Genomic DNA, 27,290 nt, shown 5'->3' with positions numbered 1-27,290 from the left:
ATGCATATAATTCAGAGATAAAATCACATATTGATATCACATATGGGGTCAATATGTGTAGAGTTATGTTAGCAATAATCCAGTGTTTGCAAATAGATTATCACACATTGTGGAAAAAAGATATTAGCAATGCCGGATTTAGGTTTAAATATAGTTTATAACAGTAGGTTGATTTGAACTAATTATTGGAGGGAATCCAGTGGTGAATTCTGGTAACAACACCCTGAGCCTAGGCACCACCCACTGCTTGAATCAGCCAATGACCGCCAGTGAGCTGGAGACGTTCCGCCCCCGGACCAATGGAAAGTGGATACAACTTGAAATTCTACACACCCATAATTTCACTGTATAAATTAGGCTCCTCGGATCCAGAGTATGAGCTAGCTGTATTTCTACCAATCATCTGGTGACGACTGAGCTCTGGATTCCAGGGATGGCGCATGCGAACGTAAGTAATACTGGTATTGTAACTCTGACTCTCTTGAACTATATTGTACCACTGAATTGCTTGTAATATCAATGTTATATGTTCTTACAATATAATATTTACTTTTGTACCTTGGACCACAGAAACTGGTATGCGTGTTTCATTTGCTTCCACATAAACTTATTATGCTTAGATGTATACTACACTGTAATTTACATTATAATTTGATATGAAGATAACTTATGCATACTGTTAGTGTTATAGTAAGGGAAGTGTCACGGCTGCTGACACTTGAGACTCCTGGGAGGAGGCAGGCCTACTAGGCACAATAAACTGGGATGGCTTTAGGAATGACCTTTTCATAAAATCTCGGTAGCACGAACAAAAAGTAAATAAAATTTATTCACAAGAGAAATATAATAGCAACATCTCACATAAAGTCTCAACAACACAGAGGTTCACATAAGCAATAATGAGTATGAGGAGAAAACCCCCATATATAGTCTTTAACACAGAAGAGCTAATATGGTAGGGAACCCCGAGTCCAGTATTAGGCTAACACCTCAGGATGGTATAGAGAAGCTTCACCAGGGTGGAACCCTGTAGTGATGGAGATCCGGAGCAGAGTGAGCCCTGTGATGTGGTGACAGACGGAGCATGGTTGAGCCCTGTGATGCGGTGAGGTCGGAGCAGGGTTGAGCCCTGTGATGCGGTGAGGTCGGAGCAGGGTTGAGCCTTGTGATGCGGTGAGGTCAGAGCAGGGTTGAGCCCTGTGATGGATGCGGTGAGGTCGGAGCAGGGTTGAGCCCTGTGATGCGGTGAGGTCGGAGCAGGGTTGAGCCTTGTGATGCGGTGAGGTCAGAGCAGGGTTGAGCCCTGTGATGCAGTGAAAGACAGAGCAGGGTTGAGCCCTGTGATGCGATGAGGTCGGAGCAGGGTTGAGCCCTGTGATGCGATGAGGTCGGAGCAGGGTTGAGCCCTGTGATGCGGTGAGGTCGGAGCAGGGTTGAGCCCCGTGATGCGGTGAGGTCGGAGCAGGGTTGAGCCCCGTGATGCGGTGAGGTCGGAGCAGGGTTGAGCCCCGTGATGCGGTGAGGTCGGAGCAGGGTTGAGCCCCGTGATGCGGTGAGGTCGGAGCAGGGTTGAGCCCCGTGATGCGGTGAGGTCGGAGCAGGGTTGAGCCCCGTGATGCGGTGAGGTCGGAGCAGGGTTGAGCCCTGTGATACAGTGAGATCGGAGCAGAGTGAGCCCCGTGATGCGATGAGGTCGGAGCAGGGTTGAGCCCTGTGATACAGTAAGATCAGAGCGGGGTTGAGCCCTGTGATGCGGTGAGGTTGAAGCAGGGTTGAGCCCTTTGATGCGGTGAAGTTCCGGAACAGGGTTGAGCCCTGCGGTGTGACTAGAATCTGGAACGGGGCGGAGCCCCCGCGATGCGGTGATGTAATGGTGCAGTTGAGAACTGTAACGAAGATGGGTTCGATGTCCACAGGAGCGAGAGACAACAGGCAAAGTAAATAGTGCAGCAAAAGGTGAAACCACAGCAGTGGAGCAGAAAGCAATTCTTAGGCAATGGCTATGCTGAGCTCTGTAGTGCGGCTGGTAACTGCATCAGAAATTTAGCTGGCACATGAGCGGAGATATAGCAAAGACCACTGCAACCCACAGGCACAGCAGGGATCTGGCAGGAGTCCAATAAAGACCTGAAAGTAACGTTGCACAGACGCTGAGACACAGGGTCTCATTCAGACCCGCTCGCGAGTGCTGTACGCTCGCAAGTGGGTCCCACTCGCGAGCGGGTTGATGTTACCCAAATGTGCATGCGCACGACGGAGGCGCCTCAGTCGTGTGCATACGCGAGACCCGAATAACGACGGGGTAGCCGTCGTTATGGGTCTCGCACCCTTTGGTGGGTGTGCCGGGGGCGTGGCTGCCCAGACGGAGGCGTTCCCATGGGAACGCCTACCGTCTTGGTCCGGCCCCACTGACATCACTAGTGATGTCAGTGGGAGTGTTTTTGGCTCTGATAGAGCCAAAAGCACTCCGGGCTTGCGGCAGACGAGACCCTACCACAAGGGTCTCGTCGCAAGCCCGATGGTCACGATGGTCTTGACCATCGCGACCATCTTTTTGGCCGCTCGCATAAGCTGTGGGTAGTCACCCACAGCTATGCGAACGGCCAGGAGGCCGCTCCAATTTTAGGTAGGCCGGCCCTGATTCAGAGCGAGCGCTCTGGTCAGAGCGTCCGGCTCTGAATCAGGCCCACAGTTAGTAACAGGCTTTATACTAGATGTCTGTGATCCATAGGAAGTTTCAGAACATGTGACCCAAATGGAATCAGGTTTGAAATAATGAGCAATGTAGGAATCCCACAACCTGACGACACCTGGGAAACAGATGATCACTTTAACTCTCTATTCCCTGTATGTGAAGAACGCCAGCAAGCAGGACAGCTCCTCCAATGACCACAAAAGAACTTTGGAAAAAGTAATCTATCTTTATGTACTGAAATAGTCGCAGTCCTGACAGGAAGGTATTGAGTATGCATCACACGTTGTGTACACCGTGCATCCACATTTGCATATCGCCATACGCACGCAAGGTGCGTCTACATGGCGTGCACTGCGTGCGTCAACAGACGTAGTGTGAGGCTAAATAGGATTTCCATATTTAGCGCAACCAGCACAGTGCTATGAGCTGGTCCTGGTTCCGGAACTACAGGGGGAAAAAATGCGTAGGGTCCCCCTGTATTTACCAGATCCAGCACCGGACTCCTTCTAGCGGGGGGTGATACCACAGCCAGGGGAGCCCTTTCACTGGGCCCCCCAGCTGCAGCATCACCTCTGACTGCTAGTCAGCCCAGGCCGGGGATCCCTGGGGAGTTGGGGACCCCCCCAATAAAGGGGCACCCCTCCTCAGGGCACCCCAGGCCCAGGCTGATAACCGGGTTGATTATGTAAAGTGTGGTGCATATGAAAATATAAATATTGTCTTTTGCTGTGGAACTACAGTTCCCAGCAAGCCTCCACCACATGCTGGTACTTGGAGAACCACAAGTATCAGCATGCTGGGCATTACGGACTTGCTGGTACTTTTAGTTCCACAGCAAAAGCAATATTAACAAAAAACAACACTGTAGAAAAGTACAATTTTATTAAAACATACTGTACATGCACACACACACACGTACTAAAACATGCACACACTCTCTCACATACCTATGTATCCCTGAAGCCATTCTGTCCTCTTCTCCAGTAGATAATCCAATGGTATACCTGTAATAAAAATTCCATACTCACCTCCTCCTATGCGTGGATCTGTCCTCTTCACACAGACAGGGTCTTGGAAAAAAAAAAAAGAAATACCTGGACCCTCGCACATTAGAATTGATCTCCTAGAACACTACTCCCTGAATGACAGCTCCGCTCGGGATTTCAGTACAGAAATGTAGAAGAGCTTAATGGCCGTCGCCCTCCAGGTGAAGGTGCGGCATAATAAAATACTTTAAAAAACGGTGTCTGTTTGTTTTATTTTAATATTTCTTTTGCAGGGGTACTATAGGTGCCAGCAGGCCCTTGATGCCCCGCCTGCTGGTACTTGTGGTTCTCCAAGTACCAGTAAGCGGGGATGCCTGCTGGGACCTCTAGTGCTACTGCAAAAGACAATATTTATATTTTCATATGCACCACACTATACATAATCAACCCGACACCGACCGCCCAGGGGTGCTGGGGATAGCCCTGAGCTATCAGCCTGGGCCGCCCTGAGGAGGGGACCCCTTAATTTGGGGGGTCCCCAACTCCCCAGGGATCCCCAGCCTGGGCTGACTAGCGGTCAGGGGTGATGCTGCGGCTGGGGGGGCCTGGTGAAAGGGCTCCCCTCGCTGTGGCATCACCCCCCCCCAGCTAGGAGTCCGGTGCTGGTTCTGGTAAATACAGGGGGACCCTACGCATTTTCCCCCCTGTATTTTCAGAACCAGGACCGGCTCAAAACCCTGTGCTGGTTGCACTAAATACGGGGGACCCCTATGTCATTTGTCCCCATATTTTGGCATCCAGCACTGGTTCTGAAAAGCCTGGTGCTGTTTGTGCTTAATACGGGGGACCCCTATGCCGTTTGTCCCCTGTATTTAGCGGAACCAGTACTGGGAAGCCCGCTGCTGGTTGTTCTCTAGGGGGTGGGGCGACACTTTTTTACACATTCAATTTTTAACCAGATGCATAGATGGATCTCACTGCTGCATTCGTGCATCTGTGACTTATTGATTTGATTTTCTCAGGTGCATACGCACTACCAATATGCCCTCTGTCACCCACTGATGCCCTTCGCACTGCACCGCTGCTGCTGCTACCCCACACACCTACAGCCGTCTCACACTCTGCACCTCCCAAACCAACCTCCTGTGTGCATGCGTTAGTGTACCGTTTTGCTGCCCTTCTCCCCTGTCTATGAAATTCCATAGACAAAAAACCTTACGGTGTCACATGTCCCATTAAAGCTGCTTAGACATGATCTGAAAATTCACAAAACCTATTGATTTTCTGCCACTTATACTTAAAAAAACAATGAAAATAGGATCATTAAGGCTGACGCGTTAATGGACGTGTTCCTTGAGCAATACAGATATGGTATGCCATCACACCCTGTGGTTAACGGCAGATTTGGCACTCTCACAGAATGAGATTACTGTCACTCACAAAATGGTGGAGCTGCTAATTCACAGAATTGTGTGCTCATTGGAATACACACATGCAGTCTATGCAACTGAGGTCTGAGCACTAAGTGGCTCCCACATCCCACTCAGTGCCCACAATCTTCCCATTTGATCACCAAAACAATCACCTTTCAATGTATTTATTGGCAGGTGACTTCCTTGGTCTGGCCACTTTCCCTGAAAAGTGTGATGACCCGTCACTGCTCCCCATCTTCGCAGACTTGTGTCCATGGTGAGAAGGGGCAGGGACTGATGTGAATGGCCAAATATTCTCTGTAAAGCACTGCGGAATGTGTGCGCTATATAAATAACTGGTAATAAATAAATAATAAATAAGTACCCATTCCAGGATCCATAACGGATGATCATTGTTTAAATGAGTTGTCTCCAGCCACCAGGCTAGGGAGAGGTGAACCTCTGGCGAGATGTGTACCATCTGGATTTTTATCCGCTTATACTGACCTTCCCACTGGGCCAGAACCCACCGCTGCAGGGACCTGGAGTTGAACTGGGCATAAGCCACCATGTCGAATGTGGATACCATGGAGCCTAGCACCTGCATCGCCAAGTGTACTGACACGGTTTTTTTTGCAAATCAGTTTGTGCACACGAGTCTGTAGTGTTACAATCTTGTCGTCTGGAAGAAGAATCCTCAGTCCCAGAGAGTCCAGCCATGCCCCTAACTGCACCATCTGCTGGGTTGGGAAGAGTGACAACTTCTTCCAACTGATTACCCAGCCGTGCTCTTGTAAGCAGACAATGGTCATCTGTAGATGGCATTGTAATTTCTCCTGAGATTGTGCCAATATCAGGAGGTCATCTGGATATGGCAGTATCCGGACTCCTTGTCGTCTGAGATGAGCTGTCATGACTGCCATTATCTTGGTGAATACCCGAGGGGCTGTGGCCAGCCCGAAGGGTAGAGCCTGAAACTGATAGTGTTGCTGATCTACTTCCAACCTGAGAAATGCTTGGTGAGATTTTGTAATCGGGACATGCAGATATGCATCTTGTATGTCCAAGGAGACCATGAAGTCCCCAGGCTCCATTGCCAAAACAACTCACCATATGGTTTCCATTCGGAATTCAGGCACTTTGATAAATCTGTTGAGAGATTTTAGATTCAATATAGTGCGGTGTCCCATTGGGTTTTTTAATTAAAAACACAATTGAATAATTGTTGCGTCAATTGTTGACGTCACAGGGACTAAAACACTTGATTCCAGGAGGCCGCAGCTCTGACCGGGTCTGTAGGAAGGGTTGTGCCCACAAACCTTTGAGGGGGATGGCTGAGGAATGTGATGGCATAACCCTGAGAGACAAGATCTAGTACCCAAGTATCTTCAGTGGTCTGATGCCAGGCCTGAGTAAACTGCAAGAGTCGGCCCCCAACCCTGACATCCTCCAGGGGGAGGCCCGCCCCATCAGACAGTGGACTTAGCATCTGGCTTGGCAGAATGGTGTTTGGCTGACCAAATGCCTTTGGGCTGTGTCCTCTTGCCACTTTGTTTGGTCGAGGACTTTCCCTGTTCGACCTTGTGGACGAAAGGACCAACATGGCCGCCTCTTAGAGGTAGATGTGGATGGCAATTCCGCTGACCTTGGTCTTGCCAAGGAAGTCATTATGTCATCCAAACCTGGACCAAACAGTACCCTGTGAAGGGCAATGATTCTAGAGCCTTCTTGGATCCTGCATCCACCTTCCAGGTTTTAAGCCAAAGGGACACCTGTGTCAATCCCTGCTTCCACCATATACACAGTTGCTTCTTGTAACTGACCAAGAAGAGACCGCTGCTCTCTAGACGGATCAACCATAGACACCTCTAGCGCCTTAATCCACTCCTCCATAGCCTTAGCTACCTAGGCTGTAGCCGTAGCTGGCCTGGTAACACCTCCCGATAACGAAAACATTGATTTTAAATGATTGACAATCTTTCCATCGGTAACCTCTGTTAACAAGGATGCTGCCGGGATGGGCAACGTAGCACTTTTGATCAGCCTCGTCACATGTGCATCTATTGTTGGTGAAATCTCCCATTTATTACATGCCCCTGTAGCAATGGATATCCAGAGGTCAAATTCTTAGTGGCCTGAAAATTCTTATTAGGAGTCTCCCAAGCTTCAGCCATAAGATTTGTTAGCTGCCCAGACCGAGGAAAATAATTTAAACAGACTGATGCCTAAAGACGGGTTCATCATCTGTCAGAGCAACTTCCTCTACCTCCTGTATGTTGAAACCAGTTATAGCCCCTCTAACCAGAGAGGGAACGTCCACAAATTGATAATCTTCTATTTCATAAACCGATTCAGTGTTTATGAAATAGAAGTGACCAGTACTATAGCCCATATGAAGACAGGTGCGTCAGGGTGGGTGCCCTGTGGACCCTATTGACTTCAAAGAAAGAGTTAACAAAGGTAAGTTCACTTCTTACCATAACTCATATTCTTCAGGGTTCATAGGCTTCACAGGAGACCATGGGGATGTCCCAAAGCAGTCCTTCTAAGGGTAGGGACGCTCCTGCACTGAGAGGAGAATCTGGCACCCAAAGGAAGCATCCTGAGAGGCGAAGGTATCAAATGCATAGAACCTTAGAAAGGTCAGGACAGAAGACCACATGGACGCCTTACAAAGCTGAGCAGCCAAGGCGACACGGCGAACTGCCCATGAAGGACCCACAGACTGAGTAGAATGAGCCTTAACAGAAGCCGGAACAGGCAAGCCTGCCTGTCTGTAAGCCTCCGAGATAGTCATACGAAGCCATCTAGCCAATGTTTGTTTAGTGGCTGGCCATCCTTTCTTGTGAAAACCAAAGAGCACAAACAATGAGTCTGATTCCGAAGTGAACTGGTACGGTCCGCGGAAATCCTGAGAGCACGGACCACATCCAATGAGTCCTCACCTGCCGAGAGGTCCGGTTGACTGAAAGGCCGGTACAATAAATTCCTCATTAATATGGAAATTAGAAACCACTTTAGGAAGAAACTCAGGCCAAGTGCAAAGCACAGCCCTGTCCTGGTGAAATATCAGAAAGGGAGGACGACAGGAGAGCGCCCCCAATTCTGACATCCACCTGGCAGATGCAATTGCCAGAAGAAAAAGGGTCTTAGCCGTTAACCACTTAATTTCCACCAAATCTAGTGGTTCAAATGGAGGACCCTGGAGGGCCCGAAGAACTACCGCCAAATCCCAAGGAGCCACAGGTGGGACAAAGGGAGGTTGAATCCGGAGAACACCCTGGAAAAAGGTGTGGATATCTGGGAGCGGAGCTATTCTACGTTGGAACCACACTGACAGTGCAGAGACATGCATTTTCAATGAGGCCAGGCGTAGGCAGAGGTAAAACCAGCTTGAAGGAATGCTAGTATTCTGGAAATACGAAACACTTGAGGGTCATAATCCCTTGTGCGACACCACTGGAAATAAGTATGCCACACTTTGTGATAGATCCTGGCTGAGGCAGGTTTACGCGCTCAAAGCATTGCGTTAATGACCGAGCTAGAGAATCCCTTGGACCTTAGGATGGATGTCTCAAGAGCCACGCCATCAAAGACAGACAATCCAGGTCTGGGTAAAGGCAAGGACCCTGAGACAACAAGTCCGGACGTTGGGGCGACTCCAAAGATCTGATTACCAAAGACTGGACCAAGCTGGAGCCACAGCAGGACCATGCCTCAGTCTTGCTTTAACTTCCGAAGAACCCAAGGAAGCATGGATACTCGAGGAAGTATGCAAACTAGAAGGTCCACTTCACTGACAGAGTGTCCACTAAGCTTGCTTCGGCATCTCTTGTTCTGAACCCGTACACTGGTAACTTGTGATTGTGATGGGAGGCCATGAGGTCCACCTCTGGGAGACCCCATTTGTCCACTAGGAGTTGAAACACCTCTTGGTGAAGAGACCATTCCCCTGGATGCACGTCGTGATGGCTGAGGAAGTCCGCTTCCCAATTGAGAGCTCCCGGAATGAACACTGCCGAGATGGCCGGGAGGTGACACTTCTGACATTGCTGCCAGACTTCAAGTGCCTCCTTGATGGTTGACGTAAGCCACCGTGGTAGCGTTGTCGGACTGAACCAGCACGGCTTTTCCGTGAAGAACGTGTGTTGACATGGCTGCAGGATAGGAAACAGAGAGCTGTAGTAAACAGAGTGCAGTCTCAAGAGGGAAATGTTACCAGTGGAGTACCTCAGGGATCTGTACTTGGACCAGTACATTTAATATCTTTAGTTGTGACATTGCAAAAAGTATTGAAGGGAAACTATGATTTTTGCAGATGACACAAAGGTATGCAACAGGGTAGACACACCAGGAGGGGTAAAACAAATGGTTGATGATCTAGGTAGACTAGAGAAATGGTCAAGAACGTGGCAACTACAGTTTAAATGCCAAAAACTGCAAAATCATGCACTTGGGTCTCAAAAATCCAAAGGCTAAATTATACTATTAATGGCACTATACTGGAAAGTACTCAAGAGGAAAGAGATCTAGGAGTCACTATTTCAGGTGACTTAAAGGGAAGCAAACATTGTAACAAAGCAATGAGGAAGGCAAGTCAGATGCTTGGTTGCATAGGGAGAGGAATCAGAAGCAGAAAGAAAGAAGTGATAATGGGCTCCAGGCCTTTTTCTTATGCTAAGAGGTTGATTTGGCCGCTGATTGTCTAGGAAAAGACTGTCCTTTGGGCGGTGATTCCCACTTCTTGCAGTGACCTCGGGGTCTCGAGAACATGAGGCCAAACGCTTTTGCGGTTGATACCTTTTATCAGGTGATTGCCAGGCCTCCAGCATGTGATCTACCAGCTGGTCCAAGAGAGGAAAACTGCAGAAGTCACCTTTACCTGTTTAAACGGAGGTTATTTGGATTTATGGGCAGGAACGTCATCCTCTAGATCTAGTATGGATCGGACTGCCCGTACCAAAGCTGGAATAAGTAGAGATATGGTAAGAACTTACCTTTGTTATCTCTCTTTCTACAAAGTCCATAGGGTTCCACAGGATACCTTGGGGTACAGGCGAATGATGGAGTTATTTGGGCACAGGTTACACTGGGGTACCTCTCCTATACCCCACCACCAGGCCAGGGTACCTTCAGTTACATAACAAGCCATAGGCCGGAGGAGGAGAAAAAAAGAGAAAGAACAAAGTCTGGATCACTCAAGAATCACACTCTCACACAGAAGGAGATGGAAAACCAGTGACCAGAAAAAAGCCCATCTGAAGCACAGGTGCAACAGGGTGGGAGTCATGTGGAAAAAGAGATAACAAAAGGTAAGTTCTTACCATATCTCTACTTTTCTTCTTCAGGGTCCATAGGGTATCCACAGAGATACCTTGGCAATGTCCCAAAGCAGTCCCTTTAAGGGTGGGGACGCTCCTGTGCAGAAAGGAGAATCCGCTGCCCAGAGGAAGCATCCTGAGAGGTGAAGGTATCAAAAGCGTAATACCTCACAAAAGGTATGGACAGAAGACCACGTGGCTGCATTACAAAGCTGAACAGCCGAGGTACCACGACGAGCTGCCCATGAAGGACCCAAGGACCTAGTAGAATGAGCAGTAACCGAGTGCGGCACTGAAAGGCCCTCATGAGTGTAAGCCTAAGAGATTGTCATACAAATCCACCTAGCCAATGTTTGTTTATTGGCAGGCCATCCCTTCCTATGGAATCCATAGAGGACAAACAAGGAGTCTGACATCCGAAGGAAACTGGCACGGTCCACGTATATCCTGACAGCACGTACCACATCCAATGAGGCCTCACCTGCCAAAAGGTCTGGAGAGTCAAAGGCAGGCACTGTAATTTCCTCATTAATGTGATGTGGAAACTAAACACCACCTTAGGAAGGAAATCCGGGTAAGTCTGAAGCACCGCCCTGTCCTGGTGAAAAATCAAAAATGGAGGGTGATAGGAGAAAGCCCCCAATTTTGACACCCTTCTGAAGCAATAGCCAGTAGAAACAGTCTTCACTGTAAACCATTTGAAATCCACTGAGCCAGGGGTTCAAATGGAGGTCTATGGAGAGCTCTCAGGACCACAGCCAAATCCCAAGGAGCCACCGGAGAAACAAAGGAAGGCTGAATGCGAAGGACACCTTGCATGAAAAAGTGCGGATATCAGGAATAGTAGCAATCCTACGCTGGAACAACACTGATAAGGCAGATACCTGCACCTTCAGTGAGGCAAGGTGGAGACCCTGATCTAAGCCTGCGTGCAGGAAAGCCAGAACATCAGAAACACCTGGGGATCGTACCCTTTAGGGGGACACCACTTAAAGTAGGTATGCCATACCCTGTGGTAAATCCTGGCAGAAGCAGGATTCCGAACTCGGAGCATGGTGTTAACCACAGAGCTGGAAAAACCTTTGGACTTCAGGAGGGATGTCTCAAGAGCCACGCCATCAAAGACCGATGACCCAGCTCCTGGTGAAGGCAAGGACCTTGAGACAACAGGTCAGGACGTTGAGGCAACAGCAACGGAGTGTTGACGGAGAGACTCTGAAGATCTAGCCACCAGCAGGATCGTGCCTCCTTCTTGCTTGAACTTTCGAAGTACTCGAGGAAGAAGGGAGGAAACAGTACACAAACTGGAAGGTCCATTTTACCGACAGAGCATCTACCAGGAGAGCCTCTGTGTCTCTTGTTCTGGACCCGTACACTGGCAGCTTGCGATTGTGTCGGGATGCCATGAAGTCTATCTTGGGTAGGCCCCATCTGTCCATTAGGAGCTGAAATACTTTTTGGTGAAGAGACCATTCCCCTGGATGCACGTCATGACAGCTGAGGAAGTCCGCTTTTCCCAGTTGAGTACTCCTGGAATGAATACTGCAGAGATGGCTGGGAGATGGACTTCCGCCCATGTCAGAATGTGGGACACTTCTGTCAGAGGCGCCTGACTTAGAGTTCCTCTTTGACAGTTTATGTAAGCCACCGTGGTGGCGTTGCATGACTGAATTTGCATGGGTTTACCATGAAGAATGAGTCTTGCTTGCTGAAGAGCCCCGAATACTGCCCGAGTTCCAATATGTTGATCGAAAGAGCAGATTCCGCTATCGTCCACTGTGCTTGAAACGGCGTCTGTCGTCAGGAGGACCCAGTCTGGGATCCAAAAGGGGCGTTGTGCCCGGAGGCCGGCCCCATGTGTATGATGGCAGCCGCGGCACTGAAGGGGTTAACCCCCGTGCTGTGGCGCCATTTTTAAAAGGAGAAAAGGCGCCCGGCGCCCATTATAAATGTGTACTGTGCGCTAGGCACTGAGTGTTAATAAGTGTGCTTTTAATGTTTTATATGCCGTGGCCTAGACCTGCTGCACTGTGGTAGTGTGGCTGCACGCTGGGAGACAGGGTGAACCAGCTCCCACTGCGACCAGCGCTGAAACAGTTAAAGTCCCAGGACAGTGTAAAAGCACACTGCACATGGTTTATAATAAACTGTATTAAAGTATATATGTATTGCTGTAATGCACTGCAGCTGATCTGCAATGCATTAGTGCATGAAGCAACGTATATTTAATAGGCTATGCACTTCTTGAATATGCCTGTATAAGACATAACAAGCTTGTGACTGCAGGAAATTCGCTGCTGAATAGAAAGGCATGTGAACTCCAGATGAGACCAGGATAGAAGCTTTGTGGGGGAAGGTGTGCAGAGAGGCAAATGGCCAAATCTTCCTTTGAAATGGTCTGAGACTGTCTCTTGTGTGTCTGCACTTCCTGTGATATGTCCCTGAGACTGTCTCTAGTGTGTCTGCACTTCCTGTGATATGTCCCTGAGACTGTCTCTCCTGTGTGCCTGCACTTCTGGGGATAAAGTAATTGTTTTTCCTGATTTCCTGAATATTGCAAGAAGACCAAAGCGATTACTATTGCTGGTTATTCTACATAGATATGTTGTCACTGTGTGATAAATGTATCAAAGGATGAATGTAAATGACCAGTTCCTGTGGGATGTTATATCACATGTTAGGAGACAGTTATACTGGATGATAAATCAGTTTAAGTTTAGGAAGCAACTGCTTTTAGGTGGTAGATTAGAAAGGAGGAAATTGGGTGACTCCTTTGAAATGTAATAGGTTAAATTATATTATGTGAGGAATCATGATTGGTTGAGAAGAACACAGGGTGGATTTACCCCCCTGTGATATTGTGTGTAAGAATTATATAAATAGAGGGACTGTGAGCCCGGTATGTTGTACATCTTTGACAATCCTTTGTGGAGAAGAACTGCTGTGAAGATTCCTGTAACATCTTGTATGTACGCTGATTATTCCCCTTCAAATCCGAAAGAACGAGTCTTATTTAAGACAGAGCATTAAACACCTTTTGCCTTTACTTCGACTACACCTGTACCCTACGACAACAGAATTGCACCAAACCCTATTTCGTTCTCCGGCTGTTCTGGGTAAGAGCTCAGCGTCTCCAAGTTCAAGCCCTCTGCCAAGCTACCGTGCAGACCTGGTCCATTGCGAGGGATCAGGTGGGAATAGCCGACAACAAACAGGAGGTGTGTCCGCAGTTAGTCAACGCATGCACAGCAGAGTGGTTCCAAGTGCCGAGGTAGGCGCCTGAGGGTACGTAAAAAGCGGTTCCAAGCGCCGCTGAAAGGAGCTTGGTGGTGGCAGCTTCAGTAAACACCCACGGCGCAGTGGGCGGAGTCAGTGACAGGCGGTCACCGACGGTTAGTGGCAGTCCATTAGCGCTAACCTGTGACCAGGGCCACCCTAGACGAAAGGCGTCCGGTCACAGGAGTCCCTTGTTGAGATGAGATGTCTGCAGCCACCAGGCCAGAGACAGATAAACCTCCGGAGCAAGCACCATCGTCTGGGTCTTTATCCGACGAGGCAACCCATTCCATCTGGAGAGAATCAATTTCTGCAGAGGTCTGGAATGAAACTGGGCATACTCCACTATGTCGAAGGTCAACACCATGGATCCCAGCAACCTCATTGCTGAATGGACACTCGGCGACTCTGCAGGCAACTGCGGACCCGTGACTGCAACACAGAGATCTTCTCTGCTGTCAGAAAGTTCCGTTGCTGTTGAGAATCCAACAGGGCTGTGAGGTGAAGCATCCTTTGAGGACTCAGGGAGGACTTCTTCCAGTTTATCAACCAGCCGTGAATCTGCAACACAGATCTTGTCAGCTGTAGATGGTGGTGCAGACATTCAGATTTTGCTGCTGCCAACGTATTCACAATTTTATCCAAATCTGGAACAAACAGGACCTGACCATTATAAGGCAAATATTCCAATCCTTTCTTGGATTCTGCATCCGCCCTCCAAGAACGTCACCACAGAGAGCGACGAGCTGAAACTGCCGCAGTTGAAATCCTAGAAATGAGGAAACTGACATCCAAAGCTGCCTCATTAATGTGTTTAGCTGAATCCCGGAGATTGCCCACCAGCTCTAGTTGCTCATCGGCGGTATCTGAAGAAAAAGATGCCTCCATGGCATCTGCCCAGCGTTCCATGGCTCTAGCTACCCAGCAGATAGCCATGGCCAGTCTGGAGGCCCCTCCAGTGAGGGAGTATATAGACTTCAAACAAACTTCCACCTTGCGATCCATAACATCCTTCAAAGAGGACATGGACAGCATAGGCAAGGTCGCACTCTTCACCAGGCGAGTCACATGAGGGGGACATTACCATTTAAGAGAAATAATCCTTCGCAAAGGGGTAGGCATAAGCCAGGCGTCATTGAGGTTGGTAGAGTTTTCCAGGGAGTTTCCTCCAAATGATCCACTAGTTGATCAGATAAAGGAAATACAGCAGCGTTACCCTTAAGATCCTTAAACTAGGCATATTTGGACTTAGCTGCAGGGGGATCTTCATCCTCAATTACCATGGCCACACAGACTGCCCTTATCAGGCCTGGAATATATATCTTTGATTTAGACTCTACCTCCCTAGGAAGGGGCTCAGAGTCAGATAAATCATGGATCTCACCGTCATGTGATGTCATGTCATCATAATGTGTAGATTGAGAGGACAATAATGGCTGTTTAGAAGGCCGCAGCGGTGATTCCCCTTGTAAAAACTCTGTCAGGTTTTGCACAGTGGTAGACAGAGCTTATAGGCTCCGGAGAGACCTGAGGAGGTGCTGTCTGCTGAGGGAGGCACTGTGCCACCATCATCTTCCGGGGAAACTCCTGTATGGGAGACGGGACCACTGCCTGCTGCGTGAACCCCAACTCCGGAAATGCAGAGGGAGCCGCCAAATGCCTAAGCAAAACAAGCCCTGGGAGGTTCCTGCGCTGATGCAGAGACCGCAGGTGGACCTGAAAAGGGTATTACACGTAGTACATAAACCCCGAGTAACCACATCCCCAATTCCTGCCTTACATTTGCAACATGATAGGATAGGGACATCAATAAGTACAGAATCCTCACTCCCAGACATGACATGGTAATGAGAGTATGTAGGCTGTATGTGACCCACCACACAGACAGGGTAATGAGAGTATGTAGGCTGTATGTGACCCACCACACAGACACGGTAATGAGTACGTAGGCTGTATGTGACCCACCACACAGACACGGTAATGAGAGTACGTAGGCTGTATGTGACCCACCACACAGACATGGTAATGAGAGTATGTAGGCTGTATGTGACCCACCACACAGATATGGTAATGAGAGTATGTAGGCTGTATGTGACCCACCACACAGACACGGTAATGAGAGTATGTAGGCTGTATGTGACCCACCACACAGACACGGCAATGAGAGTACGTAGGCTGTATGTGACCCACCACACAGACAGGGTAATGAGAGTACGTAGGCTGTATGTGACCCACCACACAGATATGGTAACGAGAGCATGTAGGCTGTATGTGACCCACCACACAGACATGGTAATGAGAGTACGTAGGCTGTATGTGACCCACCACACAGATATTGTAATGAGAGCATGTAGGCTGTATGTGACCCACCACACAGACATGGTAATGAGAGTACGTAGGCTGTATGTGACCCACCACACAGACATGGTAATGAGAGTATATAGGCTGTATGTGACCCACCACACAGATATGGTAATGAGTATATAGGCTGTATGTGACCCACCACACAGATATGGTAATGAGTATATAGGCTGTATGTGACCCACCACACAGACATGGTAATGAGAGCATGTAGGCTGTATGTGACCCACCACACAGACACGGTAATGAGAGTATGTAGGCTGCAATGTTGACAATGTTAAGTGTGAGGTTAATTCCCACCCTGACAGCACTGTACCGCTAGGGTTGGAGAGAAGAGAGGTTATAGGGAAAGTAAAATGGCTGACAGTCAGACAGCGCCAGCATATAGTCACACACAATGCAGAAATTCCACCTGCACTAATGGTACTATAATCAAGTACACAAACACAGAGTCTGGTAGGAATAGTGCTGCACACTTTGACCTTACAGGAGAAGTAGTATGCAGGGGGACCCGGACCGCAAATCCACCACGGAGACCAGCGTGTGCCATATTCCAGTCTCATCTGAAAATGGCCACCGGCAAGCTCTGTGGCGGCGGGCCCATGGGAGGAACGCTGTCACAGCCCGCCAGACTGCATTGGAAAGACGCTGTGAGCAGTGGGGGAGGGGCCGGCTGTTGACAGGGAAGGCGTCCTCCCCTGGCATGCTATTAGCACCCTGTGATGCTGGAGCGTATCCTTACCGCTTCAGCCCGACGTCCCTGGTGGTCCAGTGGTAGTGCAGGCTCAGTGCCTGGCTCCAAACACTGCTGTCCTCAGGGAGCCCACAACCCTGGGGATAATGAAGGACTAACCAAAGGGAGAGGTATACAGGGGGACTGGTCTTCATGCTCTCCGTAGAGATCTGCGATGCACCAAGACAATGGCCACCGGAGACCTCAGAGGGGGTGTGGCCGTAGGAGAGCAGCTCAGCAGAGCCAGAACTTAGCGGAAAGGCGCGCTGAGCTACGGCGAGGAGCCGCTAAACAGGGAAGGCTGCCTCCCCTGGCCAGCAATAAAACACTGGGGCGCTGGTTCCCGCACCAACTTCAAGTCCCTGGTGGCCTAGTGGAGCGCAGGGTATTGTATTGTGTGCCTGCCTCCACCGCCAGCACCTCCGAACTGTCCCCAGAGACCGGAGGTTTGGACTGCTAACAGGTGGATCACCACAAGTGGTGATCCGCTCTTACCTGTCCCCGTACGTCCGGCACCAGACCGAGCCCCGCGGGGCCTGGCTAGCACAGACCCCGGGTGTCCCGCCGAGATCCCCAGATCTGTACTGCCAGTGGGGTGACAGAGCGGCAACGCAGACGTCCTATGGACAGTCTGCCGCTGCCCTCTCTGAAGAAGTCAATAAAAACTAATAAAAAAACTAATAAATCATAGAACAGCTTTGGGGCTGCTAATCAGCCCCCCTGCATCAAACAGTGACCCGCACCGGCCAGGCACCAACTAGAACTGAGGTGCTTGTGGCCGGGGTATAGAGGAGGATGGTCCCAGTGCATCCTGGGAGCAAAGCTTTTAACTGCGTGGTGCTTGGGATCCAGATCCAGCTATACCCAAGGTCTCCCTGTGGAGCCTATGGACCCTGAAGAAGAAATGGCAAGTTTCTTAGGTACAGGAACAATTGTGGAACACTTAAAACAGGAAGGAGCCACACACAATTCCTAAGATCTATTAAAGATCCTTGTGAAAACGGAGGCCAACTGCTCAGCAAAAGATTTCAGGACAGATGGTGATATGCGATCCGGACCGGGGGCCTTCCTGGGCTTTAACCATCCGAATAGCTCAGGCACCACCGCCTGACCTACCTGCAATCTAAAAGAACAAATTCTAGTCTCAGGTAGGGCAGCATCCCACTATGTCTTTGAGCTTCCGCTGGGTAATCAGTGTGGTGCAATGCAGTGAGCTGCTCGGTGTCCCCGTCTGGGAGTTCATGTGCAGGGAACCCCAGCTGTTCAGTAACGCTGCGTCACCAGGACAGACCCTGCCAGCAGACTCTGCTCCCGAGCGGTTACGTCAGGGGTGGCCAGATCTTTGAGCGGAACAGCGCAGGGTACCAGGTCGGTGTGCTCGGGTATGAAAGTGCCCAAGGTGTCCCAGTGATAAGTCGGGCAGTAGTGGGGCTCTTCTCCCCATCTTCCAGCATTCGGGCAGTCACCGGAGGTATAGTGTTAGGCTGCGGTAAGAGCCTTAGGAGAGAGGTCTTAATGACGGCCACACGCAGAGTCAGTGGTATCTCCAGGCTCAAGGAACGTACCAGCTACCGTGGGGTCAGGGAGACGGGAGGCGGTGCACTATCCACAGATGACAAGGAATAAGTAATGTAGACCGTGAAGAGGTGCTGGGTAAGCTTCTGCAATCCCCAGGAAATTATAGCGGCAGGTTAAGCCTTAGGGAGGCCATCAGACTCAATGGCCGACATCAGCAATTAAAGCTGGTCTCCCCCACAATCTCCTCTCCGTTATTGTAGAAGACCAGCTATCTAGTTTTTAGTTGAAATAGAATGCGAGGAAAGCAGGATGGAGAAATACAGTATTTAGGTCTGGGATGTGGGAGCGCTGTTAGGACGCGGCTACGCTAGATGACCCGTCCCGGATGTGGGAGCGGTTAGGACGCAGCCACACTGGATGACCTGTCCCGGATGTGGGAGCGCTGTTCGGATACGGCCACGCTGGATGACCCGTCCCGGATGTGGGAGCGCTGTGAGGACGCAGCCACACTGGATGACCCGTCCCGGATGTGGGAGCGCTGTTCGGATACGGCCACGCTGGATGACCCGTCCCGGATGTGGGAGCGCTGTGAGGACGCGACCACGCTGGATGACCCGTCCACTGGAAGTCACCTATTTTTACACTATTAACATATTTAACAAACTATGTAACACTCTTATCGTGGTCACCTCTCCCACTTCCCTACATTTATATTCTTATTTTTATGTTTTCTTTTCTTGATGACATTTTCTGTATAACTTGAGCTTATTGTGATCTAATACTGAAATGACAAATAGAAATCTTAAGAGATAATAAAAATAAACATTTCCTGAATAAATATCTGAAATATACTAATTCAGCACAGATATTTCATTATTTATAGGAGAATACAACACAAATACTCATCGTTACCTAATGTCATTCTGAACACAACACAAATACTCATTGTTACCTAATGTCATTCTGACTACAACACAAATACTCATCGTTACCTAATGTCATTCTGACTACAACACAAATACTCATTGTTACCTAATGTCATTCTGAATACAACACAAATACTCATTGTTACCTAATGTCATTCTGACTACAACACAAATACTCATCGTTACCTAATATCATTCTGACTACAACACAAATACTCATTGTTACCTAATGTCATTCTGACTACAACACAAATACTCATCGTTACCTAATGTCATTCTGAATACAACACAAATACTCATCGTTACCTAATATCATTCTGACTACAACACAAATACTCATTGTTACCTAATGTCATTCTGACTACAACACAAATACTCATTGTTACCTAATGTCATTCTGACTACAACACAAATACTCATCGTTACCTAATGTCATTCTGACTACAACACAAATACTCATTGTTACCTAATGTCATTCTGAATACAACACAAATACTCATCGTTACCTAATGTCATTCTGAATACAACACAAATACTCATCGTTACCTAATATCATTCTGACTACAACACAAATACTCATTGTTACCTAATGTCATTCTGACTACAACACAAATACTCATTGTTACCTAATGTCATTCTGACTACAACACAAATACTCATCGTTACCTAATATCATTCTGACTACAACACAAATACTCATTGTTACCTAATGTCATTCTGACTACAACACAAATACTCATCGTTACCTAATGTCATTCTGACTACAACACAAATACTCATCGTTACCTAATGTCATTCTGACTACAACACAAATACTCATCGTTACCTAATGTCATTCTGACTACAACACAAATACTCATTGTTACCTAATATCATTCTGACTACAACACAAATACTCATCGTTACCTAATATCATTCTGACTACAACACAAATACTCATTGTTACCTAATGTCATTCTGACTACAACACAAATACTCATCGTTACCTAATGTCATTCTGACTACAACACAAATACTCATCGTTACCTAATGTCATTCTGACTACAACACAAATACTCATCGTTACCTAATGTCATTCTGACTACAACACAAAATACTCATCGTTACCTAATGTCATTCTGACTACAACACAAATACTCATCGTTACCTAATGTCATTCTGACTACAACACAAATACTCATCGTTACCTAATGTCATTCTGAACACAACACAAATACTCATCGTTACCTAATGTCATTCTGAACACAATACAAATACTCATTGTTACCTAATGTCATTCTGAATACAATACAAATGGTTAAAAAAAAAGAAACAGACAAAGTAACAATCAGATTTGGATTTTAATAAAAAAAGAATCCTGTATATTTACAACATATCTCTCCATTAAAGCAAAGATCGCTCATTATTGTGGCAGCACGATCACCCCTCTTCTGTTTAGAGACCCTTCCCCATCAATCATAATAGCAGCAGCCCGGACCCCCCTCTTCTGCGTAGAGACCCTTACCCATCACTCATTATTGTGGCAGCACGGACACCCCTCTTCTGTGTAGAGACCCTTACCCATCGCTCATTAGTGTGGCAGCACAGACACCCCTCTTCTGTGTGGAGACCCGTCCCCATCACTTATCATTGTGGCAGCACAGGCACCCCTCTTCTGTGTGGAGACCCTTCCCCATCACTCATTATTGTGGCAGCCCGGACACCCCTCTTCTCGGTGGAGACCCTTACCCATCACTCATTATTGTGGCAGCACAGACACCCCTATTCTGTGTAGAGACCCTTCCCCATCACTCTATTGTGGCAGCACGGACACCCCTCTTCTGTGTGGAGACCCTTCCCCATTGCTCATTAATGCACTTGCCCAGGCACCCCTCTTCTGCGTAGAGACCATTCCCCATCACTCATTATTGTGGCAGCCCGGACCCCCTCTTCTGCGTAGAGACCCTTCCCCATCACTCATTATGGCAGCAGCCCAGATGACCCTCTTCTGTGTAGAGACCCTTCCCCATCACTCATTATGGCAGCAGCCCAGATGACCCTCTTCTGTGTAGAGACCCTTCCCCATCGCTTATTAATGCACCTGCCCAGGCACCCCTCTTCTGTGTGGAGACCCTTCCCCATCGCTCATTATTGCCACAGCCCGGACACCCCTCTTCTGTGTAGAGACCCTTCCCCATCGCTTATTAATGCACCTGCCCAGGCTCCCCTCTTCTGTGTAGAGACCCTTCCCCATCGCTCATTATTGTGGCAGCCCGGACACCCCTCTTCTGTGTAGAGACCCTTCCCCATCGCTTATTAATGCACTTGCCCAGGCACCCCTCTTCTGTGTAGAGACCCTTCCCCATCACTCATTATGGCAGCAGCCCGGACACCCCTCTTCTGTGTAGAGAACCTTCCCCATCACTCATTATGGCAGCAGCCCGGACACCCCTCTTCTGTGTAGAGACCCTTCCCCATCGCTCATTAATGCACCTGCCCAGGCACCCCTCTTCTGTGTGGAGACCCTTCCCCATCGCTCATTATTGCCACAGCCCGGACACCCCTCTTCTGTGTAGAGACCGTTTCCCATTGCTCCTTTCTTGCGGCAGCATGGACATCGCTCGTGTGTAGAGACCCTTCCCCATCACTAATCATTATGGCAGCCAGGGCTCCCCTCTTTTGTGTACAGACCCTTCGCCATTATTAATTAATTGCAGTAGATACTACAAGACTGCTTTGCTTGTATAATAATATATGCTGGGTGCCAAATTTTCCGACATCTATATAATCAAACGAATCACAATGTCCTCATAATAATATTGGTATTTTAACTATCAGTCACATTATGTAAATTCTACAGGGCTGCTGCAATATGAACAGATGATGTTATCATAGTGCCTGGGCCTCCCCACCCTCCTGGCCTCTGCAGCTCAGTGCTGGGCCTCCCCATCCTCCAGGCCTCTGCAGCTCAGTGCTGGGCCTCCCCACCCTCCTGGCCTCTGCAGCTCAGTGCTGGGCCTCATCCACCCTCCTGGCATCTGCAGCTCAGTGCTGGGCCTCATCCACCCTCCTGGCCTCTGCAGCTCAGTGCTGGGCCTCATCCACCCTCCTGGCCTCTGCAGCTCAGTGCTGGGCCTCATCCACCCTCCTGGCCTCTGCAGCTCAGTGCTGGGCCTCATCCACCCTCCTGGCCTCTGCAGCTCAGTGCTGGGCCTCATCCACCCTCCTGGCCTCTGCAGCTCAGTGCTGGGCCTCATCCACCCTCCTGGCCTCTGCAGCTCAGTGCTGGGCCTCATCCACCCTCCTGGCCTCTGCAGCTCAGTGCTGGGCCTCATCCACCCTCCTGGCCTCTGCAGCTCAGTGCTGGGCCTCCCCCTCTCTCCTGGCCTATGCATCTTAGTGCTGGGCCTCATCCACCTTCCAGGCCTCTGCAGCTCAGTGCTGGGCCTCATCCTCCCTCCTGGCCTCTGCAGCTCAGTGCTGGGCCTCCCCCTCTCTCCTGGCCTCTGCAGCTCAGTGCTGGGTCCCCCCACCCTCCTGGCCTCTGCAGCTCAGTACTGCATCCCCCCACCCTCCTGGCCTCTGCAGCTCAGTACTGCATCCCCCCACCCTCCTCGCCTCTGCAGCTCAGTACTGGCTGCTCCCTCAGCCAAGTGCTGGATCCCCTCTCCCTCCCACTACAGCCCAGTGCTGGATTCCCCCTCAGACCATACAACCCACTGCTAGATCCACATTCCCTCCCTCTGCAGCCCAGTGTTTGCCCCGCCCCCCCAGCCCGACGTTTGATCCCCCTCCCCCTCTGTGGACCAGCACTGCCACCCACTCCCCCTCCTGCAGCTCTGCACTAGGTCTCCATTCTCCCGTTCTTGTCTTTGCGGCCCAGTGCTGAGCACCCTCTTCCCTCACACTTGTCTGTGGGCAGTGCTGGCATATATCAAGACCTATTATAAGGTTTTGTGCTTCCTCACCCAGGCACTGCCACCCGGTTCCCTCACAGAAATGTTCCCAGTCCATAATCACATTCTGCCACTGATTTTTCCCACAAATTCCTGGTAATCCGTTCGTCTCCTACTGTGACGCTGTGCCGAGGCCTCCAAATTTCTTCCGGTATCTCCTGTCAGAGGAGAGGGAAGGGAGAAGAGGAGAGGGAGAAGAGGAGAGGGAAGGGAGAAGAGAAGAGGAGAGGGAAGGGAGGGGAGAAGAGGAGAGGGAAGGGAGAAGAGAAGAGGAGAGGGAAGGGAGAAGAGAAGAGGAGAGGGAAGGGAGAAGAGAAGAGGAGAGGGAAGGGAGAAGAGAAGAGGAGAGGGAAGGGAGAAGAGAAGAGGAGAGGGAAGGGAGAAGAGAGAGGAGAGGGAAGGGAGAAGAGAAGAGGAGAGGGAAGGGAGAAGAGAAGAGGAGAGGGAAGGGAGAAGAGAAGAGGAGAGGGAAGGGAGAAGAGAAGAGGAGAGGGAAGGGAGAAGAGAAGAGGAGAGGGAAGGGAGAAGAGAAGAGGAGAGGGAAGGGAGAAGAGAAGAGGAGAGGGAAGGGAGAAGAGAAGAGGAGAGGGAAGGGAGAAGAGAAGAGGAGAGGGAAGGGAGAAGAGAAGAGGAGAGGGAAGGGAGAAGAGAAGAGGAGAGGGAAGGGAGAAGAGAAGAGGAGAGGGAAGGGAGAAGAGAAGAGGAGAGGGAAGGGAGAAGAGAAGAGGAGAGGGAAGGGAGAAGAGAAGAGGAGAGGAAAGGGAGAAGAGAAGAGGAGAGGGAAGGGAGAAGAGGAGAGGGAAGGGAGAAGAGGAGAGGGAAGGGAGAAGAGAAGAGGGAAGGGAGAAGAGAAGAGGGAAGGGAGAAGAGGAGAGGGAAGGGGAGGGAAGGGAGAAGAGGAGAGGGAAGGGAGAAGAGGAGAGGGAAGGGGAGGGAAGGGAGAAGAGGAGAGGGAAGGGAGAAGAGGAGAGGGAAGGGAGAAGAGGAGAGGGAAGGGAGAAGAGGAGAGGGAAGGGAGAAGAGGAGAGGGAAGGGAGAAGAGGAGAGGGAAGGGAGAAGAGGAGAGGGAAGGGAGAAGAGGAGAGGGAAGGGAGAAGAGGAGAGGGAAGGAGGAGAGAGATTGAAGGAGAATAGGGAGAAGAGAGAGAGAGGGAGAAGAGGGAGGTAAGAGGAAAAGGGAGAAGAAGGAGAAGAGGGAGGGAAGGAGAATAGGGAGGCAAGGAGAATAGGGCAGGAGGGAGGAGAAAAACAAAGTTATAGTGTGTAGAAATACATGCAGTATAATGATGAGTAGTCTCTTTACCTGCCCTCTCACTATTCATACTGGCAGCAAAATAATGGGTATGTCACACACAGAGTCCTGTTGGACATGTAGGCACTGTACATACTATACATATATACACACACAGAGTCCTGTTGGACATGTAGGTACTGTACATACTATACATATATACACACACACACACACACACAGGGGCCTGTTGGACATGTAGGTACTGTACATACCATACATATATACACACACACACAGAGTCCTGTTGGACATGTAGGCACTGTACATATATATACACACACACACAGTCCTGTTGGACATGTAGGCACTGTACATATATATACACACACACACACAGTCGTGTTGGACATGTAGGTACTGTACATACTATACACATATATATATATATATATATATACATACATACACACACACAGAGAGCCCTGTTGGACATGTAGGCACTGTACATACTATACATATATATATACACACACACACACACACACACACACACACACAGAGCCCTGTTGGACATGTAGGCACTGTACATACTATACATATACACACACACAAAGCCCTGTAGAACATGAAGGCATTGTACATACTATACATATATACACACACACACACACACAGGGGCCTGTTGGACATGTAGGTACTGTACATACTATACATATATACACAGAGTCCTATTGGACATATAGGTACTGTACATACTATACATATATATACACACACACACACACAGAGCCCTGTTGGACATGTAGGCACTGTACATACTATACATACACACACACACACCCCTGTTGGACATGTAGGTACTGTACATACTATACATATATACACACACAGAGTCCTGTTGGACATGTAGGCACTGTACATACTATACATATATACACACACACAGTCCTGTTGAACATATAGGTACTGTACATACTATACATATATACACAGAGTCCTGTTGGACATATAGGTACTGTACATACTATACATATATACACAGAGTCCTGTTGGACATATAGGTACTGTACATACTATACATATATACACACACAGAGCCCTGTTGGACATGTAGGCACTGTACATACTATACATATATACACACTCACACAAAGCCCTGTTGGACATGAAGGCACTGTACATACCATACATATATACACACACACACAGGTGCCTGTTGGACATGTAGGTACTGTACATACCATACATATATACACACACACACAGTCCTGTTGTACATATAGGTACTGTACATACTATACATATATACACAGAGTCCTATTGGACATATAGGTACTGTACATACTATACATATATATACACACACACACACACAGTCCTGTTGGACATATAGGTACTGTACATACTATACATATATATATACACACACACACACACACACACACACACACACACACACACACACACACACACACAGAGCCCTGTTGGACATGTAGGCACTGTACATACTATACATATATATACACACACACACACACACACACAGAGCCCTGTTGGACATGTAGGCACTGTACATACTATACATATATACACACACAGAGTCCTGTTGGACATGTAGGCACTGTACATACTATACATATATACACACACACACACACACAGAGCCCTGTTGGACATGTAGGCACTGTACATACTATACATATATACACACTCACACAAAGCCCTGTTGGACATGAAGGCACTGTCTATACTATACATATATACACACACAGAGTCCTGATGGACATGAAGGTACTGTACATATATACACACACACACACACACAGTCCTTTTGGACATATAGGTACTGTACATACTATACATATATACACAGAGTCCTGTTGGACATGTAGGCACTGTACATACTATACATATATACACACACACAGAGTCCTGTTGGACATGAAGGCACTGTACATACTATACATATATACACACACACACAGTCCTGTTGAACATATAGGTACTGTACATACTATACATATATACACAGAGTCCTGTTGGACATATAGGTACTGTACATACTATACATATATACACAGAGTCCTGTTGGACATATAGGTACTGTACATACTATACATATATACACACACAGAGTCCTGTTGGACATGTAGGCACTGTACATACTATACATATATACACAGAGTCCTGTTGGACATATAGGTACTGTACATACTATACATATATACACAGAGTCCTGTTGGACATATAGGTACTGTACATACTATACATATATACACACACACAGAGCCCTGTTGAACATATAGGTACTGTACATACTATACATATATACACACACACAGAGCCCTGTTGAACATGTAGGCACTGTACATACTATACATATATACACACACAGAGTCCTGTTGGACATGTAGGTACTGTACATACTATACATATATACACACACAGAGTCCTGTTGGACATGTAGGTACTGTACATACTATACATATATACACACACAGAGTCCTGTTGGACATGTAGGTACTGTACATACTATACATATATACACAGAGTCCTGTTGGACATGTAGGCACTGTACATACTATACATATATACACAGAGTCCTGTTGGACATGTAGGTACTGTACATACTATACATATATACACACACAGAGCCCTGTTGGACATGTAGGTACTGTACATACTATACATATATACACACACAGAGCCCTGTTGGACATGTAGGTACTGTACATACTATACATATACACACAGAGTGCTCCGTATGACACCTCAGGTGTATCAGCCACTCACCTCCGTGCATACTCATAGAGGACTTCCTTGCGTTCCTGTAACGATAAGTGTCTATCTTCGGGCCTTCGCGCAAAACCTCTGTGTGTCATCTGAAAACAAG

The 27,290-nt window shown here is 48.4% G+C and overlaps 1 protein-coding gene across 1 annotated transcript in view; it reads right to left on the bottom strand.

Moving 5' to 3' along the window:
• Nucleotides 1-23,012: 23,012 nt before the first annotated feature.
• Nucleotides 23,013-27,290, bottom strand: part of LOC148439510 (lipid droplet-regulating VLDL assembly factor AUP1-like) — a gene marked incomplete at its 5' end in the record, with an annotated part of 33,319 nt that continues 29,041 nt past the window's right edge. The window contains 2 exons of the mRNA XM_088464652.1: nt 23,013-23,321; nt 27,191-27,279. Coding sequence (XP_088320778.1) covers nt 23,276-23,321; nt 27,191-27,279 — 135 coding nt within the window. The remainder of the gene's footprint in view (nt 23,322-27,190; nt 27,280-27,290) is intronic.

Source organism: Taudactylus pleione, unplaced genomic scaffold (assembly GCF_031769625.1).
Source record: "Taudactylus pleione unplaced genomic scaffold, aTauple2 ptg001738l, whole genome shotgun sequence".
NCBI classification, from domain to species: Eukaryota; Metazoa; Chordata; class Amphibia; order Anura; family Myobatrachidae; genus Taudactylus; species Taudactylus pleione.
This window is presented reverse-complemented; position numbering and strand designations above follow the sequence as displayed.